The sequence below is a fragment of the Scylla paramamosain genome, chromosome 10 (genome assembly GCF_035594125.1).
Source record: "Scylla paramamosain isolate STU-SP2022 chromosome 10, ASM3559412v1, whole genome shotgun sequence".
In the NCBI taxonomy this organism is placed as follows: Eukaryota; Metazoa; Arthropoda; class Malacostraca; order Decapoda; family Portunidae; genus Scylla; species Scylla paramamosain.
The window spans coordinates 24,657,986-24,679,431 of NC_087160.1; the positions used below are offsets into that span (position 1 = coordinate 24,657,986).

The window sequence follows — 21,446 nt, forward strand, 5'->3', positions numbered from 1 at the left end:
AATAAAACCCCGGCAGTAAAAGGTATCATTAGTACATGCAATTCGTACGATGCAGAACTGATACAGCGGCCATTACATGCAATACTAAAAAAAGAGCGTCACCTTATGCGTATACAGCAGCGCAAGAGTGGAATGTGTAGTGTGTGTGTGTGTGTGTGTGTGTGAATATCCATCAGCTGTGTATTCTCGCGCCAGGAATGGAAATGTGAAAATAATTTATAGAGGAGTGACTGATGGTTCGGGGTAACGACATCAATTTGAAAACAATATATAACGAATAACGCGACCTTGTTTGGCACCGACCACTGCGAGAAAAATGTATACAGCGAGTTATGTGTTGCGGGCGCGTCCCCTCTGACCTCACTATGTGCCTGCCCACCCGCTCCCTCTCCCTCACAACCACCGCCACATACGAGTACTCCCCCCCTACTCCCCCTCCCTCACACTACGTATTTCCTCATTTTTTTTTTCTAACCGTCCTCAGTCTTATCATTTGACTCTTTATGACAGTCCCATCACTCTACTTATGCAGACTTCCCTCATTCTTTCTCGTATCATACAGTCCCTTCACTTCTCCAGTTAGCACCCTTTCTTCATAGTAACCCCCCCTCATTCTTATTCCCTGCAGTTCCCTCACCTATATTACAGCAACTCACATTTTCCCCTCAGTAGTTCTTTTTTTTTATTTACGTTCACTTACACTTCCTCACCTACAGCCAGCACACAGCATTCTCCCCTCATAGTAAGTCCCCCCCATCCTTCTCCCCTTACACTGACTCCTTCTCTAGCTCATGCCATGTCCTTATATTCAGTCCTACCTCTCACAGACAAATTCTATACTCTTCCCACCTCACGGATGGTCCTCCACTCACTTCACAATGAACAAGAAATTAAGGACATCAATTAAAACTGACGTATTTATTAGTATTATTGAGTCACGTTTCGAGGTGGAGCTAGGGATGGGCTTCAGATCACTGTGCTCAATCAACAGCCTGTAGCTCACATGTGAAGGTAATCCACGTGGGTATATTCCGTTTTTGAATAACTCTTGGGAATGTGAAAGCCTTCTTCTGCTGCTTCGGGTTTTGTCGGGGGCCCGTGCTCTGCCTCCCCGCTCGCCTGGTAATCCAGTGAACACGATAAAACATAGCCCACTGACTGACGATTGGAGTTGGTGTTGTCGTATGTGACTGAGGAATGGGTCGAGGACTCAGTAAATATGAGTTATGAGCAATCGCTGATTTGACTCATATCCATTCCCGCCACACTTTACAACCTTACTTAAGAGTCAGTGCGCCTCTTCAACTTGTTATTCAACACATGTTACTTAAGGAAATGCAAACAGTTTGTTTTTCCTAGCATCATTCTGTCCACGCTCCGCTCATGTAAGACTGTAACCAGAGGGAGGACACCAGGTCATCGCAGAGGAGTGGTGGGAAGTAGGTATGAAAGATGTAATCTTTTTTAGCTGAACTTAAGACAAACACCACCAAAGAGACGTCCACTAAGTCGAAAGGGTTCAAGGAACAAAAAAAAAAAAAAGGAGAAAGATGAAAGAACTCGAGCAGGGAAATAAAAACAGGAATTTAGTAGATGGAAAACAGTACGTTAGAAATTCGCTTGAAAATGTGCTGGCCGCTCCCGCGTGGGACAAGAAGCAGCAGCGACGCAGGGAAAAATACGAGTGAATCACTCTGGCGGGGTGTTGGCGGCCCTGGAGGGAATAAGGTGGGAATCGGAAGACTGGCGAAGCGGCGCCCTGGATGACAAAATGGCAATACCAAAACAATCTGTGACAATGATGCAAAAGTTTCCTCCATTGCTTCCTAAGTTATGGACACGATTTCTCGGCGCGGCGTGGAGGACGATCCTTCAGCCTTCGTCAGGTGGGCAACACGGAGAAGTGAGGCCCCCTCACGCCCCCATCTTTCCTTCGCTACACCTGCAGCCACTGAGCGCCGCCACCTGGAGCACCGCGGCAACAGCGAGGCATTAAGGTGAGCAGCAGACACCCACGAGGCGGCTTGACGTGATGGTCTCGTGAAGCTACGAGGGCGGCGCGGCACCTGGGATTCACGTATCTATTAAGAGCAAACAGCGCGGTATTGGGTGTCTGCCGCCGCTTGTCTCGCTCGTTTCTCATCTTTATCGAGTCGTTGGCAGTGTCGCCCCTCTTCAGGCAGAGCATTACATGAGTCTCCGGCCCCTCAGGTGTCTCCCGCCACGGCCTCCTCAACACCCCAGAATTACCTCCACCACTACTTAGCGAACGCCTTCACGGGTTCATTGTGGGAATTATGCTGATCATCCAACCGCTGCATGATTTCCCTCAGACACCAACGACCACGAGGACTGAAGGTGCGGCCAGTAACGTACTGCAATGGCTGGCGATCCTTTTTGTGTGTGTGTTGAATGGCGGAGTGGTGATGGCTGGACAATATGACCCAGGAACGCTTGCCTCCTTAACCCTCCTCTGCATACATTACACACCGCACCTCACCTCGTCCCAGTCCACTCTATGTCCCAAGCACCGCCTCAAACACCCCGAAGAGCTTCCATCTGCCTGCTAACCTCATTCCCTCCTCATCTCGGCCTCCCAACGTCTTACAGTAGAGGCAGCGTGTTTCCATAGTGGCGTGTGGGTCATTCCTGCCTGTTTCCCCCGCCCACTCAAGTCCTCCTGACGCTGTTGTTGTAGCCAGTCCGTATCATGAGCAAGAGAGTTGTATCTCGCTATTTGCTTGTTCTTACCTTTGTCGAAACTGATACACGAGACATTTATTTGCAGCATATTTACTCCCGCTCTTTTCACCAACTTCCTCTCCACTCCCTGCCTTCCACCAGCACACCTCAAACGCTCTCTCTCTCCCTCTCTCTCTCTCTCTCTCTCTCTCTCTCTCTCTCTCTCTCTCTCTCTCTCTCTCTCTCTCTCTTCCCTATTTCTCTTCTTCCCTTTCCTCCTTCCATCCCTCCCTCACAATCTCCATCTTCCTTCCACTCAAACTTTCCTATTCCCTCGCGTCCTCAGTCAGACCAAGTCCTCGGCCAAGTCCCCCGTGAAAGGCGAAAATTTTGCATCTAAATGGTATATTTTCGATTTTGAAATTACCTCGAGTCCCGGCGGGAGGTGGTCGTGTCTGGCGCGGAGCCTCCCAGGGGGCGCTCGTCAGGGGAGGGTTGCCACCGACCGTCGCACACATTCGCCACACATTACTCCACGACTATATTAGTACACACACACACACACACACACACACACACACACTTCCGTATGTACCACAATCAAAATGAAGAGTGCATAAATTTGTGGAATTTACAAATGAATTGAAAGGAAAAAAAAAGAAAGAGGCTCAGTTCTATGAAATAAATTAACGACTAAGAGAGGGTGAAGAACAGTTCTGGCCGCGTGACGCAGCCTCCTGAGTTCCTGTACGAGTGTGTCCCGGGAATCCTAACAGCAGTTACACATCGTCACCAAGTCAAGAAATCGTCAGTTTTTGACTTAAGATTTTTTTTTTTTTCCAGACATCAGTGAGGGAGGAGTTGGGTGTCTATTTCCACCACGACACTGACCCGCTGCTCCGCGCACGCCACGCCGCCAGGCAGGTGTGATGAGGCTACACGCTACACGCTGTAAACAACAAAAAGCGTGACACACAGCCTGGGATGAGGTAAACAATGCATGTGTGTTCCAACGCCACAGAGGATAGTTATTTGGTTTAATCATCGCCCTCGGCACAGCACGCCTGTCGGCCTGTTGTCACGCTGTGGGCCCCGGCGCAGCAGCAGCAGGACCAGTACGGCCGTGTTGAGGGTGTGGCTCCTCGCGACCCTCGTGCTGGGGCCGAGGGAGGCGAGGCCGCGGCCGCGCGGGGAGCCAGGACCGGGGCCTTCACCACCACCACCAGCCCGCCTAGGCACGCACGCCAGGCCTTCCCGCGACGCCCACCACCACCACCATCGCCACCACCACCACCACCACCGCCATCGCACAACACGCCACCACTGCCGTACCTTGCCGCCTCATCACTCATCTCCTGTCCACTCTTCCCGTGCTCTGCCAACACACTCATCACACGCAACATCACGCATCTCCATAATAGATCTTTTTCACAATTTCATGTTTTATTATTATTATTATTTGCTGCCGCTATTAGTGGTGTTGTTGCTGCTCCCCGAAATCCTGAAGCCTCCAGACACAGTGCCACCCGCGCCACCACGAGAGCTGTGTGTCTATTATCGACTCACATTACCGTCACAGTAATGTCGCCAATCACTTAACAATAACACGCCTACTGTTTGGCGGGAGCCATCTGCCCCCGCACACTCAGCCTCCCATGTGACGCCATAACTATTAATCGGTGGCAGTAATGGCGGGGGAGGCAGGGTGTACTACACCTGCCTCCATTCCCTTCCTCTCTGCGCGCCCCGTGCTCGTCGTGCCGCTCAATAATGTACACGAGTATTCACATCTCTATCACTCCAAAAAATCTTGGGCACGACAGACGGCTAACGAAACAGCCCCCGAAGCGGTCCCTAGTTGGTGTCGGGCTGCTGGCGAGCGTCGGGTGCGCGGAGCGGCCCTCCGCTCCTCTCATAATAAAGTCAGGTAATGAGGGAGCGGCAGAGGGAGGCAGCACTCCCCCAGCCCTGATATACGGCCGGGATACCCAACTTTTTAATTAGTCTTAAATACTTATGACTACGTAAACATTTTCTCCAGAATTTATCGGTGATTGGAGAGCATGTAAAGCTCCGGTGTGTGAGGTTATGGATGCCCGACGCCCTGATTGCCTCTTCAAAGTTTGCACCGGAACGGAGGCAGCAAGAACCGGACCCTAGCGAGGCGCCTCCCGCCTCCCCAAGGCAGCGTACCCTCAGCAGGAGCTTGGCCTCAACATGTTCAACTAAGGGGAAAACAATACTGAGGGAAATAGACTTTCTAGCGACTGAAATATCTGCATAGTGGTCTCTCTTCCTTGGCTTGGTGTGCAGTGCACCCTGTGTGGCACTTGCATAGACACACTTCATGGCTGACGTGTGTGTGTGTGTGTGTGTGTGTGTGTGTGTGTGTGTGTGTGTGTGTGTGTGTGTGTGTGTGTGTGTGTGTGTGTGTGTGTGTGTGTGTGTGTGTGTGTGTGTGTGTGTGTGTGTGTGTGTGTGTGTGTGTGTGTGTGTGTGTGTAAAAACTAGTTTTCAGATGTTTCATCAAAGCCATTGACGAGTGACATGCATGAGGCTCTAAAGGAACTTATTTCCAAGAAAATCAAGATATTTTCAGCAATTTATCGATATTTTTTTTACTAGTGTTAAAACTTTCAAAAGGCAGCTAAGTGAACTGCAATGAACGGCGACGGAGGTGGTGGCCAGCAATAAAAGAAATATATAATATCTAAAATCTATTTACTCAAAATACTATAACGGTGTTATAATATATATATATATATATATATATATATATATATATATATATATATATATATATTATATATATATATATATATATATATATATATATATATATATATATATATATATATATATATATATATATATTATATATATATATATATAATAATAAAATCAACAGTGATGGGTAGATTCTTTGACATGGATTTCCCTCCACATTTCCTAAGAGTCACGCCACTGTATCAATCTCTGCCAAATTCTGTCAGCAAACCCTTCAATCTCATCTCACCATCCCTGTGGGGTGTCCTCTCAGTCCTTCCCACGTGCCTTTCATTTCTTTGGAGTCCCTTCAGTTCCTGTTTTCTCCGTTCGTTATTTTTTTTTTCCATATGTTCTGTTCATCCATTTTTAGTTCCTCCAGTATTTCACTGTCTTTAATTAATATTTCTTCTTTTTTTTCCTAGTTGATTTATTATCAGTACCTACAGTGACTTCCAACACTAATGTCATGCCCCTGACCAAGTTTCCGCGTTTCACATGCCTGGGTTATATCTATGCATCAGTACGCGCGCGTCAACCTCGCTTTTCATGAGCGTCAGACAAAAATTTGAGGACAAATCAAGTCTACTATACGTTTTCCATCCTACCACGATGTGTCACCTTTACTTCATTGTTCATGGTCTCAGTTTAACTTTGGTTCTTGACCCAACTAATGACATAAATCAACTTCAAAATCTCTCTCTCTCTCTCTCTCTCTCTCTCTCTCTCTCTCTCTCTCTCTCTCTCTCTCTCTCTCTCTCTCTCTCTCTCTCTCTCTCTCTCTCTCTCTCTCTCTCTCTCTCTCTCTCTCTCTCTCTCTCTCTCTCTCTCTCTCTCTCTCTCTCTCTCTCTCTCTCTCTCACACTCACACACACACACACACACACACACACACACACACACACACACACACACACACACACACACACACACACATATAACCAGAAGGTCGAGGAGTTCAAATTCTCGGCCAGGCGGAGACAATATGAGGCAGTCTCCCCTCACGCCGTGGCCGCTGTTCGCTCACCAGAAAACACGTACAGACGTTAAGTCGAAGAGTCGTGATCTTGCTGTCCGGCAAGAGCGAAAGAAAGACCGTGTGTATCGAATATCACACACACACACACACACACACACACACACACACACACACACACACACACACACACACACACACGCACACACACACACACACACACATACCGAACATGTGATTGTGCTACACACATAGGGTAGATAAAAGGAAGACCTCAGATCCCCGGAGACGCAATGTCCCAGAATAGACGCAACAAGACACCCACCGAACCTCCCCGGGGAACTGATAAGGCAAGGCCGCGTCTCCCGGGACTGTAAGAGGACTCGCAGTGCCGGCAGAAGCAGGGGTCGTAAGCGGCGGGCAAATGCGCCGAGCAAGATGGCCATGCAGTCCTTGGCAAAGAAGCCACGAGCCGCTCGGTGCAGGAAGGGTCGCAGTGTTTCCATTCTCCGACTTAATATCAGCGCCATTGTTCCTTCCCCTTAACGACGGTAATAGAGAATCAAGTACGTAAAATTCCGGATGAGATAAAGTTAACAACGGTAATAGAGACGAGATAAAATAGGGACGAGATAAAAATCCGTAATAAACAAAGCTAATTATCCACTGCCTGATAACATTTATAAGTAACACTGTATTGTATTCTGCTTTTTAGGACGATATACTATTAACATCAATCATTACCTCCGCTCCAAACTTCCATTGCCCGCAGCTGACCACCGATCGTAACACTGGAGTGATTACAACTCAGCCACAATTCCTTTACTGCCCCTCCCTGACCTGACCTTCCTGGCATGACCACAAAGATAACGTGACCCACGGCTCTCCCTCTCCTCCCAAATATGCCATATCTCCGTCTAGACGTCCCCCGCTCGTCCTTCCCTTCGTCTGCGTGTCCATCTCCACGTCTTTCCGGCCGTCAGTTTATCATGCAGTCAGTTCATCTTATCAATTCGACATCTCACTGCTATTTATATTATTTTTCTTTTGGTTTAGTAGTGATTAAAATGTTCACTGAGTAGTAGAGCAAGAAAGTTACAGTAAATATGGTGATAATTAGAGTGTACTTTTTGTTCGCCTGTGTTTGGTTTTATGCAATGACGTTATTCAGATTTTACCGCCTTGATCCAAGCCGCCAGTACTCGTCCACACTACTTCCGCCACGACCACCATCTTTCTGCTGTATCAGCCCGCCACCACCACCGCCACCACCACCATCATCCACAACAACAACGCATCACCGCTATTAAGATCGACACCTAACTAATACCACGTCAACACCAACGCAACACCACCAACACTACTTCCATCCCCTAACATTCACACCACCAACACCACCACCATCACACCATCAGTAACATCAACATCACCAACACCATCTCCAGCAACACCACCAACACCAGCACCACCTCCACTAACATCACCAACACCGTCACCACCACGAAAAATACCAGGCGGCACCTCTACCACTCCTTACCACCACCACCAGCACAACACCGGCGCCTCGTCAGCCCAGCACAGGGGAACCAGCACACTCCCCCGGCCGCCCCAGGGGAGCTGCCTCACCTAAGGCACTTATCGTCCCTCTGGCAACTCCCTTTGAAATATTAATCTAATTTGCCTTCAGTCCTCGCTCTGCTACGCCCGCCCCGCACCGCCGCCAGTTGAAAAGCTTTCCAAACAAGGTTAATGTTTCAGCAGGCCTTCCCTCCCGCCCTCCTTCCCTCCGTCTCTCTTCCTACTCCTCACTACCACTGCCACTATCCTCTCCTACCTTCACCACCACTATACCATTCCTCCCTACACTCTCCTCCTCCACTATCACCACTTCTCTCTCCCCCTCTTTCTCCTCCTCCTCCTCCATCAACACCTTCTCCTTCACCACCTCCTCCTCCTTCACCACCTTCTCCTACCATCGCCACCCCAACCACGTTCTCCTCCTCCTCCTCCTCCTCCTCCTCCTCCTCCTCCTCCTCCTCCTCCTCTTCAACTCTTTTCCAGTCTTTTTTCTGCTTGTCATACTCCCTCTCCTTTTCCTACACATCCAGGTTATGTATCTTTCTTCATGCTCTGCGTATTTCTTGTTCTTTTTTCGTGTTTCTTCAGTCTTTTTCTATTTTAGATTTAAAAGTTTTCATTGGGTCTTTAGTTTCTTTGAGCGATTTTTTTTTCTTTCTTTTTGTGTCTTCTTTGCCTGATTAGTATTGGTTCGTGATACAATCTATATGTCTGTTCACTTGTTCACCTTTCCACTCTTCACCTGCTCGTTTCTGCTGTTCTTCTTCTTGTTTGTACCTTGGTGTGCAGCAACCTTGACGTCCTCTCTCTCTCTCTCTCTCTCTCTCTCTCTCTCTCTCTCTCTCTCTCTCTCTCTCTCTCTCTCTCTCTCTCAAGGCATTTCCTGTTGAGGGAGTCAGTCGGCGGATTGGGTGCTATCGTTTCCAGATCGTTTTCTTTCCTTCCATTGTGCAATTCGTGAAGGTAACAAGAGCCCTCCCTCCTCCCCTCGCTGGTCGGGGCGTGGCCGAGCTCAGGTGCCAGCTGCTAGGGGCTAAAGTCCACGAAAAGTCTCGGCGGGGAATGAGGTCCCTTGGGTTCACGCTTTGAGCCCGTGGTGTTTCTTAGAGGACGAGAGATGGTGGGCAGTGACTTCTCCTTTCCTCTCTCTCCTCATCCCCTCTTTGCGTCTCTTTCCCCCTCTCCCTCCCTCCCTCCCTCTCTCTCTCTCTCTCTCTCTCTCCTCACCTAAAGTACCGCACACGCTGGTTCAGTACACCACGTTCCTTTGTTTGCTTGCCTTCACGCATTTTCTCACATCTAACTCTCAGCATCCTTCACTTTGCCATTCCCGTTTTTTATCCCCTCTTCCTTCCCTTTACTCTCCATCCTCTACTCTCTTTTTTTTTTCTTCATTTCCTCTCCTCGTCTGCCTTTCCCACCATCCATTTCATCCAGCAGTCTCCCCATCACCTCCCGCACTTCCCCTCTTCCTCCTTTTTCTCGTCCCCCTTCCTCTACTTCCCTCCCTCTCCCCCTCACAGCTCACTCAGCAAGAGAGGCTCCCTAACCCCGTTCCCTCCCCCCCTGGAAGTGGAAAATTATCTTACCTTTGGAGCAAATGGGGGCTTCTCCTCCCTCCCCTCCTTCTTCCGTTGCCTCCATCTCTTCAGTGTCTTCTTCCTCCTCTTCCTCTCCCTCCTCCCACTCCTCGCCTGAAAGAGAGGGAAGTGGTGTGCGTTACTTGATGGGTCGCACGTAAAAGGGTGTCAGTGAGCGCCTCTAAACAGTTGTGAGGGTGATGTAAGGAAGTTTAAGGGTCTCGCAGCCACCGACCCTGCTGACGCCACTCCTCGTATTCATGCTCGTGTCGAATTTAATGCGCTCACAGAGAGATGACTGATGAAATACATATACAAGGGGAAAGGACAACAAGAGAGAGAGAAGGAGAGAGAGAGAGAGAGAGAGAGAGAGAGAGAGAGAGAGAGAGAGAGAGAGAGAGAGAGAGAGAGAGAGAGAGAGAGAGAGAGAGAGAGAGAGAGAGAGAGAGAGAGAGAGAGAGAGAGAGACGTTGGGAAAAGTGCATAATATGAAAATTAACATGTATATAATTTGACTAGGTAATCTACTGAAAACATAAGCTGAGGTAACTCCGCTTTTACAGATATTGGCAGAGAGAGAGAGAGAGAGAGAGAGAGAGAGAGAGAGAGAGAGAGAGAGATTACAAATACCTAGTGATACAATTACGCTCCGGCAGCCAACGATGCAACATACCAGTAATAATATTACCTGATTGACCCCCTCGCTCCCCGCCCCCCTTCACCCACACCTCGGCGCGCAGCAACACCCAGCACAGCGCCCTCCCAAGCCCCTGGGCACGGCGGGGGGGCAGCTGGGGAGGCGACGTGAGGGATACAGCAACACCCCTCATCCTCGCGGGGGAAACAAGAGCTCTTCCCTCGCCTGGACTTCAAGGAAGGAAAAAAATAAAGTGAGGGAAGGGAAAGCAGGAAGGAACTAAAGGAGACCGATTATAGAGGAATGTTGCCAATGTTTCTAACTGGCACGAATTCCTTGGGCAGTTGTAGTGAGGTTGTACGGCTGCAGGAACACTACGTCTTGTTATACACGGCCAGGGAGGCGGGGAAGGGTAGCGGTGTGATGGTGCGCTACAGGAGTCGTTGCCTTTATGAATAATGGACCGGGAGGAAAATGTACATGTAGGTGAGTATGTATAGTCGCTCTTCATTATTGTCACTGTAATCGTTTGTTTTGTGTTTGCTTCATTCACTCATTCTTTTTTTTTTTTCTTTTTAATCGAATCATTAAAGATTTCACAGTTTGCTGCATTACGCTTTACTCGCATTCTTTTTGCCAGTAAATTTCACCGAGTATTAAGTAAAAGTCACGAGACAAAAATTTAGAAACATAGCATTATAAGAGTAACATTCGGTTGTCTATAATAGTTCACATTTGTTATATATTTTAGCCGGAACACACACACACACACACACACACACAATAAACCATCACCTCCATTTCCCCCGAGTCACAGACCAAGAAAGGCAGTGTCTGGCAGAGGGGACACCACCCACGCGTCCTCCCGCAGCTCTCACAGGACGGCAGCAGCACAGCGCAGATTGACCTCTTACATCCTTGGAGACTCTCACGAACTTCACCTTCCACTTAACATCCTCTGGCAACTTTCAAGGACAGTATGAAGGAATAAGGAAAGGATTTGCCACCTCGTTCATCACTGGACCTCCTGCGGTGACTCCTGCCACTGCCCTGTGTGACCTCAGCACGGGGAGACACTGTACAGGAGGAAGTATGCATGAGTGTTTCTTATGGCATATGTGAACAAGAACGGCTCGCACATTACCACGAGTGTCACGTTGCCTGGATGAAGCAGGTGTGGTAAAGACACCATCGCTCTTTCATGTCCGTATTTATAAACGTTTCGTCGCTTTTTCTCGATTACTTTCAGCAAGCTCTAATAGTTTTTTTTTTTTTTTTCGTGGACTTTCAAAGGTGTTTTCATGTTCCTACTGGTAGTTCAACAACCATTCTGAGTCATCAGTGGGAAAAATATTCTTGAGAACTCGCCTAATCATCCTTGTGGTCTTTGAAAATAGTCGTGACGAAAGAACAAAACGTCTAAGAATACGAGCCTTTCACCCGCGATCCCATCCATCCCCATCACTGCGCCATCAGCAGTACCGCGTCCCGCGGGCGAGGCCAGATATTACCCCTATCTAATTATCTCGGCCACCTTAGGGAGATTTCACATATCGTCCTAGTCGAGAGGAAATCCGGGAAATCCATAGGCTCATAAGGCGGCGTGATCCCAGAGGTTAGTCTTGAGGGCCAATCAATGAGTCCACCCCTACCACCACCACACTCCCCAGCCCCCACCACTCCATCCATCCCACCATGCCGTTGGAGAGTCGCGGAAGGAAAAGGTAACGTGCGTTTATTCACAGGCAGGGAATTAATTGCACGGAATGCAATGAGAACGAGGCAAATGCTGCGCGGAAACTCGTGTAGAACGTGGCCAATTATGTTGCGCTGTCCTGAATGAAACATTTGACAAAAAAATTGAAATTCTTGAAACAGAGAAATAAAGGAGACAAAAATAGTCGTGCATTGGCTGCATTGGCGATGTTCCCCGCCACCAATAAAGTTCATTCACCCACACTAAGAACTACTGTAATTGCATTAAAACAACACTAACCTCTGCCGCACACCCCCCATGGCCTTGACACGTTCACAGCCTTGGTAACGCCTCGTGACGCCATGCCTGAGGGCGCAGCACTTGTTTACTGCTTAGCGTGATATATCTATTGTTGCGTGCAGCCTCCTGGTGGCAGAGAAGGAAGCAGGCAGCCCTAAAGTGAGGCCACGGATGTTATTAAGGTTAGCATTATGATAAGGGAGTGAGGGCGGGGCCTTGTGCCTTGTTAGCTATACATGATAACAAAGTTCAGTTGTGGTCAAAATCATCATGAACCCCCAGAGGACCTGTATCTTGTAGCGCTGCCGCTGAGTCGCCTGCTGGTTGGCTGATGCATTCACTGGCCATTCCCTGACTGGTTTAGAGTTTCAGGTAGAAGCAACAACGAGGTTATTGTGGTCCATTTATTGATGACACAAGGCTGGATCAAGGGACTGGAGTGATGGTTTGGACGGCTGCATGGACAACTACTGCCTGAACTGCACCCTGAGGATTCACAAACAAGCAATTGAACTCTCTTTCTCATGCTCCCAGCATCAACTCTGGTTCAGGTTCAGGTTCAGATTGTGGTCTGGAAGATATCTTCCTTATTGTTCTCCTCTTCTCTTCTTTTCTTCTCTTTTCTTCCAAAATTGGCATAAAACTCGTTTCGTTTTTTCTATTATTTTTTTTCTCAAATAATATTATCCCTAATATTTGATAACTTTGTCATTCCTCCTCCAGTTTTCCTATAGCTCATGGCCAGAGACTCCTGAGGCAAGCCCAGAGAGGCCTCCCTGCTTCTCGTTTGGGGACGAAGAGCATCTGTCTCCACGCGAGTCAACAACGACGTGACGGGAGTTGGAACGGCTTAAGTTCACTAAGTTAGTTACATATGAAGAACGACGATGCATATGATATCCATGGAGGCGCGGGAGAGCAGGGGAATTGTGATGGGGTGGGGCTCACGGGGTAGGGAGGGGCGCAGTGGGAGCAGGAAAAGTCATACTAACCCCATCCGTGATACAACCGGAGGGAAGCTTTAAGAGAGATTTCCAACCATTTACCGGTAATTCTGAAGGAAAAAAGAATGGGAATTTCAAAACAGGACATGACTGTATATGAAATGTTCCTGAATTCGCAATACACGAAGGTCAAGTAGTGATGAGTAACCGCGGGCACAGCGGTGGAGGTAAGAGAGAGCGCTATTTTGTAATGCAAGCGAGGCCATGTAAGTAGTACATAATCAATACAAGATTCACTCACGCTGGTAGACTTGAAATAACCGGGGCGCCTTTCAGACCGGGACTAGCTACACCTATTTTTACTTTTCACAATGCTTAACACACTATTACCACTACTACTATATCTATAACTGCTACTGCTGCTACTACTACTACTACTTCTACTACTACTACTATTACTGCTACTACTACTACTACTACTACTACTACTACTACTACTACTACTACTACTACTACTATCATTGCTGCTACTGCTGCTGCTGCCGCCGCCGCTGCTAATGCTATTACTTCTACTACTGCCGCAAGTACAACAACAACAACAACAGCTGCTGGTGCTACTGCTGCTGCTAGTACCTTTATAACTTTCGCTACCAGTAACCATTACAAGGAAGATACAAGAGCGAATTTCCTATAACGTGACACCAGTGTTACTTTAATCCGCGCAGGCAATGAAAAAATGAAACCTCGTTGAAATTCATTAAAAATACATGCACACCAGGAAAAAAAAAAAAAAAAAAAGTGAAGCAGGCAGGAACTGATTCACAAAAAAAAGTAGTGGAGGACTAAAGCAAACTGAGTAGCCAGGTTGTGAAAGCAAATACGAAAGCTTTAAGTTTTTGGGAGAAGAACGAATATGATGACCAATAAAAAAAAGTATGTAAATATAAGGAGCTGATTTGGTATGTTGGGGTATCATTATGTCATGTTAGTCCGGGAGATGAACAGAAGAAGTAAAAAGTCAAGTAGCTTTTCTGCATTCACTTCCACTTTATTCCACTTTATTCCCTCAACCTTATCTGCTCTGATGTATTAAGAATCCACCAGTTGTCAGGTTTGGTTAGGGGAATGTCAGCAGGTTAGAGAACTTAAGATTAAAGAAAAAAAAATACATGGGACTACCACCTTCAGTAAGACTTTTTTTCCTGCCTTTCCGTAACATGTTAATTTACTTCTGACTGCACCACAATACGCATGCATCAGAGTACGTACGATCGAGGAGAAACGCGAAACACAGTGGAAGTTGAAGAGAGTACGGCACGTTACCTGACTTCTCACCATGACTGTACCGATCCCCCCTTTTTTTCTTTTTGTTTTTTTATGGATCTATCGGTGGATGCACTCAACAGTCAAAACGGGATGAGTCCTGGCGGGATGAGGCGTAACAGGGTGATGGCCAATCTAATTTACTCTTTTTTTTTATAGCGGAAGTAATCGACCACATAAATAAGTTACGAGCCGATGTGGTCATTGAAACGATAAAAAAAAAGGAGAGAAAATACATTGCTATACAGTACATCAATATATTGCGAGAATACTAACGAAAGTAATACTCTAGCATATAGATATATGAAGAAAAGGCAAAGGAAGATATAACAAACTACAGAACATTAAAAAAAAAAAACGAGTAACAATAATGGAGCAATGAATAGAAATAAAAAAAATTACACACACTAACGAAAGTATTATGTTAGAAAATGGACACCTGAAAAAAAAGGCAAAATAAGAAGACATAACAAACTAAAGAACACAGAAAAAAAGCGCAAAAGCAATCATGCAATGAATATAAAAAAAAAAAAAGAATTGCACACACTAATTTAAGTATTTTAGTATTAAATAGATACCTGAAGAAAAAGACAGAATAAGAGGAAATAACAAACTAAAGAAAATTGAAAGGAAAAAGAGAGAAGCGCAAAAGCAATCAAGCAATAGAAAAAAAGACGATATAGAAATAAATAGGAATACGGAAAACATACTATAAATTACACACACACACACACACACACACACACACACACACCGCACACACACACACACACAAACACAAAAACACAAAAACACAACAAACAGGGGGGAAGAAAATAAAACAAACAATACGAACGACTCTGAAGCAATTTCCTCTCTGTTCGTTAAATAATGGTTGCCTGGCTTCTCGTTGACCCCTAAATCGATGCTCGTTAACGTCGACCTCTCGTTTTCCTTCCTTTCTTTACGTGTGACATTTAATGAACGTGTTTACAGCGCGACCTTCCAGCGATAAACGTTATTATTGGACGCTATTTCTCACTTGTGTTATTGGGTGTTCAATTACAGCCATGCTTCCACTACCACCACTACCACCACCACCACTGTTACTATTACCACCATCACAAGTCACTACTGTCTACTACTACTATCACCACAACTATTCTAGCCATCGCCACAAAGCTCCACTGACAGAAATAGCTGTCGATGCAAAAAAAAAAAAAAAAAAGTACGTCACTTTAGCACAAATGTACGATAGATCAAGGGTGTTTTGTAGTTTGCCAATGACAGGTCAGCGAGTGTGGGACGTGGTGGGCAGTGATGGGTGAGGAAGACTAGTGATGAGGGTGGTTGTGGAGGGAGAAGGGAGGAAGAGGGTGGTAAAGGTGGTGGTGATGATGGTGGTGGTGGTGGTAGAAGAGGGTAACGGTAGTGATGATGATGATGGTGGTTCTAGTAGTTGTGGTGATGCAAGATGGTGATGTTGATGGTGATGACGTGAATAGTGATAATAGTGATGATGTTGTGGTTGTGGGTTTTAGTGGTACAAGATGAAGGTGGTGGTGGTGATTATTATATGGACTGTTGGTACAAAATAATAACATTGATGATAATTTGAATGATAATAATGGTGATGATAGTTCTTTTTGGTGGTACAAGTTAATGAAGACACTGGTATTCATGGTGACAGTGACGAAAGCTTTGTCATGGTCAGTCAGGGATCTCTCTGGTGAGGTCATGACGGGCATTATCAGTTCATGCTGCTGAAGGCAATGAACGGACTCGGGAAGGACTCGAGCTAGGGGTCTACGGACAGGGAATGGAGTCACTGAGGTCTTCCAACGATTCTCTATCCACCATTTTCTATTCACAGGTTTCCCCACCCCTGTCTCCACACTCCACCTCCTCTCCCCCTCCCCTCGCGCCACTATCCCCACAGCACCCACTAGCTCCAGTAATTAATGGGCGGGCGGCGCGGACCGTGGATAGTGCAGCTTGATACTGGAGCATGAGGCGAAGCGGCCCAGCCTATACTTTCTCTGGCGGCGGCGGCGGCTAGTGACTGATTGGTGCTCTCCGTTTACCGTAACAGCCTCCTCAACAGCCCTCGCCTTGCCGCGGCCCTCACCAATGTTATTAAACTTGGGGAAGGAGGAAGGGGAGGCCGCGATAAGTGGGCTCTATAACTTGATGGCAATAACTGCAAGTAGCAATAACCGATGATAACATTAACTGCGGTCTACAGTACCTCCTCTCGAGCACCGCCGGCCGGGGAGTCCCAGTTGAAATTTTCCAGTGTAATTTGGGCCATCCCGAGGGATCTCATTTCCACCGAGTCCCCACCCATGGTAAATGGCGTTACCGGCGCAGCGGTTCTGGCAATCATTTTCGCTCCTATGACCAGCGGCACAAGGGTGAGGCCACTCCCCGCTAACAGCTGAGGCTTGCCTGTGCTGTGGACCGGTGATGCAATAGCCTGGCGTGTTATCGCAGGGGTCGCTACCCCGAGGGACCTGTGGGGACGCCGCCCCTTCCCAGCACCACTCCCTGCACGCCCTTCACTTCCCAAATTTTACCCCTGCACGCCCATACTCTCTCTCGCATTACCATGCACGCCATGTCCGCCGTGCAGCTCCACTTTCCTCATGACCCTCCATCATGGCGGCCGCGTCCCCCTCCCTTCAAACTCTTCCCCTCGGCTATTTGCATGTCCTCATTTGCATCATTTTCTAATGCCACGTACCCATTACCCGCCATGCTGACTAGAGTAATCACATGCATTGATATTTATACCAATTAGTGATGCAAGAATAGACGCGACACGCCATTTTTGACCAACGACTGTGACTAATGCTCTTCAGACTGACGTTTGCGGCTCATGTGTTTAACATAAATCCTGGTCATCGCTGCCCCGCCCAGCGGCTCGCTGACTGAGCCCTGGTGGTGGTGGTGGTGTTGGTGGTGGTGGTGGTGGTGGTGGTGGTGGTGGTGGTGGTGGTGGTGGTGGTGGTGGTAGTGGTGGTGGTGGTGGTGGTGGTGATTGTGGTGGTGATAGTGAAGGTGATCATAATGCTGTGACTTTTTTTTTTTTCTAATGAGGTGGAGCAGGAGAAAAACGAAGAGGACAGGGAGGGTTAGGTGGAGAATGGGGAGAAGGATGATGTTAATGATGATGATAATGTTAATGATAATAATGGATGATGATGATAATAATAATAATAATAATGGATAATGATGATAATGATGATGATGATGGATAACGACGACAATGATGGTGGTAATGATGGTGATGACAGCACTGTCCCTCATGATGCCGCACATTATGTAGCGTCCCGAGGGGCGTCCGGCGAGCAGCGGGACGGCCGAGTGGTGCCAGCAGGCCAGCAGGGTCGGCAGCGCAGGGGCTTTGAGGGAAGCGGCAAGGTGCACACTGTTGCCGCCAGGTAAAAGCAGTACATGTGTAAGTAAGTTTTCCTTGCCACAAACTTATTTCTCTAAAAGAGCTGGACGCTTTGCTGGACGCGCCTCCAGCTCGCAGCTCACACAGGGATATTTCCATAGTGTGAAATTGTCTTTACCTCAGTATGAAGGAAAAAAAACTTGTAGTAAAACATCAGTGTGACAAGATCCACAATATTGTTTGCTCTCATCTCCCCCTTAGTCCTCTGACACCCTGACGTAGAGGTGGCCGCGACGGTGAGCGCGGTGCATGGCGGCCCTTCCTTTCCCCGCCCTCTTGTGTCAGGCACGCACATTGAGAAAAAAAAAAAAAAAAAAGCCATCTCTCAGGAAGCATTTTATTTTAGCTTCAATGCACAGACCACCTGAACGGCTTCATACATTTTTTACTAAAAGAAAAGCCAAAACGGAACACGAAAGTTAAAGTAAAAATGTAGGAGAGTTTTGTGGCGCTGCGTGAGGCTCCGACGCCTCCTGTCACTCATTGCCGGGAAAAATAAAGCGGCTGGGCATGCGGCGTCCCTCGCTCCCGCCACTCCCTCCCGTCCCCGTGATCCCGGACCGGCAACGTTCACAACGGCGTGATCTGCGTTTCATTAAGTAACGCAACAGCTGCGGGAAAGAAAAGTTACGCTTTGTTCTTCACCAGGCTTCCGGTGCCGCCTCCAGCCCGGCGGAATATGAAATATATTTCATAGCACACCATGATAAATTTTACTGACCAGGGAATGGGTGAGGCGAGGAAGAGGAAGCCGGCTTAAAGGAGACTGTTGTGGCAGTGTGCAAGAGCGTTTCGCCACCTTTTATCTTTCAATAATGAATCAACACTCAAATTAGATTCTTCCTGTTCCAGCAGCATAATATATTCATCAATCTTTTTATATCGTCCTTATGAGCAAAATTTGTTTCAATAACAAAATATATTGCCTTTATGTCCAAAGCCACAATTACCTACTTTGTCCAAAAATCACACTTAGGCTTTCATGGTATAGCGAGACCTTTCAAATAAATCTTTCATGTTTCTCACGCCAACCATTCATTCAATGTCTCAAACATTGTGTGTGTGTGTGTGTGTGTGTGTGTGTGTGTGTGTGTGTGTGTGTGTGTGTGTGTGTGTGTGTGTGTGTGTGTGTGTGTGTGTGTGTGTGTGTGTGTGTGTGTGTGTGTGTGTGTGTGTGTGTGTGTGAGTGTGTGTCCTAATGCAGGCTGTCAATGGCAGGCAGCCTGCTCAGCTCCAGACACTCAGGACGTGCGTCTCGCGGCCACACCTTCCCGGTGTCATACAGGTGAGCTTTGCTTTAGAGGATAACGTATCTGTACACAACCGAAGTTCAGATTGTCCTGAGAATTCCATAAAGGTCAGCACATCGCCTCTAGGCTGCCGTCCCTCCCTGCAACAAAGACCAGGGCGGTCATCTTTGATCCCAGCCGTCACACTGTGGACAGGGCAACAAGGCCCCCGACCCCGTACAGCGACACGCTATGTTGGGGGTGCGGAAGGTCCCTTCAGCCTCGCTACTCACCTGGGCGTACCGAGTGAAGGAAATGAAGCCGTGAGTGAGCCGGTGGTGGAATGGCCTGTCAAAGATGTTGAGGGAGGCTTGCTGCCCTCGCCCCGCTGACACCAGGAAATGAATACAAGCACAACCAGAAAATACAGAAAGAGAACATGAAGATTAACAACATTCTGTTCCAAGAATCAATCAGAACTCCAAACAGTGGGAATCACTATGTAGGAATAATCTAAAAGAAGAAAGAAAAAGGAAAGGTTGCCTTTCTGACAGACCATCGATGACGACTTGAAAAACGCATATTCTTAAAAAACAGTACACAAAAATCGAGTTATCCTAAAGTCATCAAGAGAATACGTGTAATAAAAGAGTGAAAGAAAAACAAACGTACAACCAACCAGCTTTTCTACTACTAATCCCTTCTCTCTGACACACACACACACACACACACACACACACATACACACACACACACACACACACAATGAAAGAAAGAAAACGGGTCAACCATTATGGCGGTGGAGAAAAGATGAAACAACCATGACCAAAAAGTTAAGGCGGGGCGGAAACAACAGAGAGAGAGAGGGAGAGAGAGAGAGAGAGAGAGAGAGAGAGAGAGAGAGAGAGAGAGAGAGAGAGAGAGAGAGAGAGAGAGAGAGAGAGAGACTGGAACATTACTCACTTGGAATACGAAGGAATACAAAATTTCATCTTTAACTTCCTCAGCGTCTTCTCGTGCTCATCCATGTGGTGACACGCTGCACGAGTACTGTACGTCTCCTTCTCTTCATAACCACACGCAGAAGAGTTCAAAATTTCAAGTTTACCTTACTGAGTGCTTTCGCTGTCGGGAGGTCGCCTTAATCATGAGTGTCTGAATGCGTTATACGTCTACGCTGGAGATATACGTATGACCTCTCTTTAAAGTTGTTGAGTTGTATGCTCTGTAATTCTAAGATATTTCTCCTTCGCTCTCTTCACACACACACACACACACACACACACACACACACACACACACACACACACGCGCGCGCGCGCGCGCGCTCACGTACGCGTGTGTCATATATATATATATATATATATATATATATATATATATATATATATATATATATATATATATATATATATATATATATATATTTTTTTTTTTTTTTTTTTTTTTTTTTTTCGTAGACTTGCAATAATTTAAAGGTCGTTCTTACTTTAAAAATGTTTGAGTCACCTGAACCAGACTATTTGCTGAACTGTCGCTTGGCAAAAGAAGAATTTTTGAGCATCACTGGCGCTGAATGCTTTAAAGAATATGAATAGTTAAAAGGGAGCCTCTCTATATATTCATATCTATATTAATTTATTTATTCTTTTTAGACTTATGGTGATTACGACACGGAATTGACGCCACGAGCTGACAGTATGTTCAGTGGTACGCTTTTTGTGAGTCACGTAACATGAAAGAAGAGAATCCTGATGATAGTGAAGGCGCTGCACACAAGTGATCTGAAACCAATCGATGACAGAACAACACAGACACTGCAGGGACTTGAAAGTAGAACTCAGAATCACCACGCCATCACCCTCACCACCAGGGCTCATCACTCAGCCTCACCACTCAGCTTCCACCACTTGAGGAGCTTCAGAAAGTTATGTTTTATCATTTATACTGAATAACGTTACGTTCACGAGCAAATCCAAGAACGGCTTATTACTCAGAGAAGGGCTCGTATTCCCTTTATTCCGAAGTACAGAGATCATTCCTGTCACTATTCATACTGTCAGTGACGCCTTCCCCCAGACACAGCTCAGATATGTGCGGGGCGTGTGTGGCGGAAACCCAGAGTGAAGCGTATAAAGCATAGATAAGGCATAGGTAACGTCCTCGGAGACCCACTGTCCTGGAATAGTTTCAGTGAGACAGAATGAAGTCTCCATGGGTTGATAGGGAAAGCCGCGCCTCCAGGGACGCGGCACTCAGAGGCGGCGTGAGCGAAAGCAGGTGTAGGAGACAGCGA

The 21,446-nt window shown here is 47.0% G+C and overlaps 1 protein-coding gene across 1 annotated transcript in view; it reads right to left on the minus strand.

The window, feature by feature from the left end:
* The window catches only part of LOC135104413 (myb-like protein V), a 96,444-nt gene that overhangs the window by 68,837 nt on the left and 6,161 nt on the right, over positions 1-21,446 (minus strand). The window contains exon 2 of the mRNA XM_064011816.1: positions 9,592-9,696. Within this exon, the coding sequence (XP_063867886.1) occupies positions 9,592-9,696 (105 nt within the window). The remainder of the gene's footprint in view (positions 1-9,591; positions 9,697-21,446) is intronic.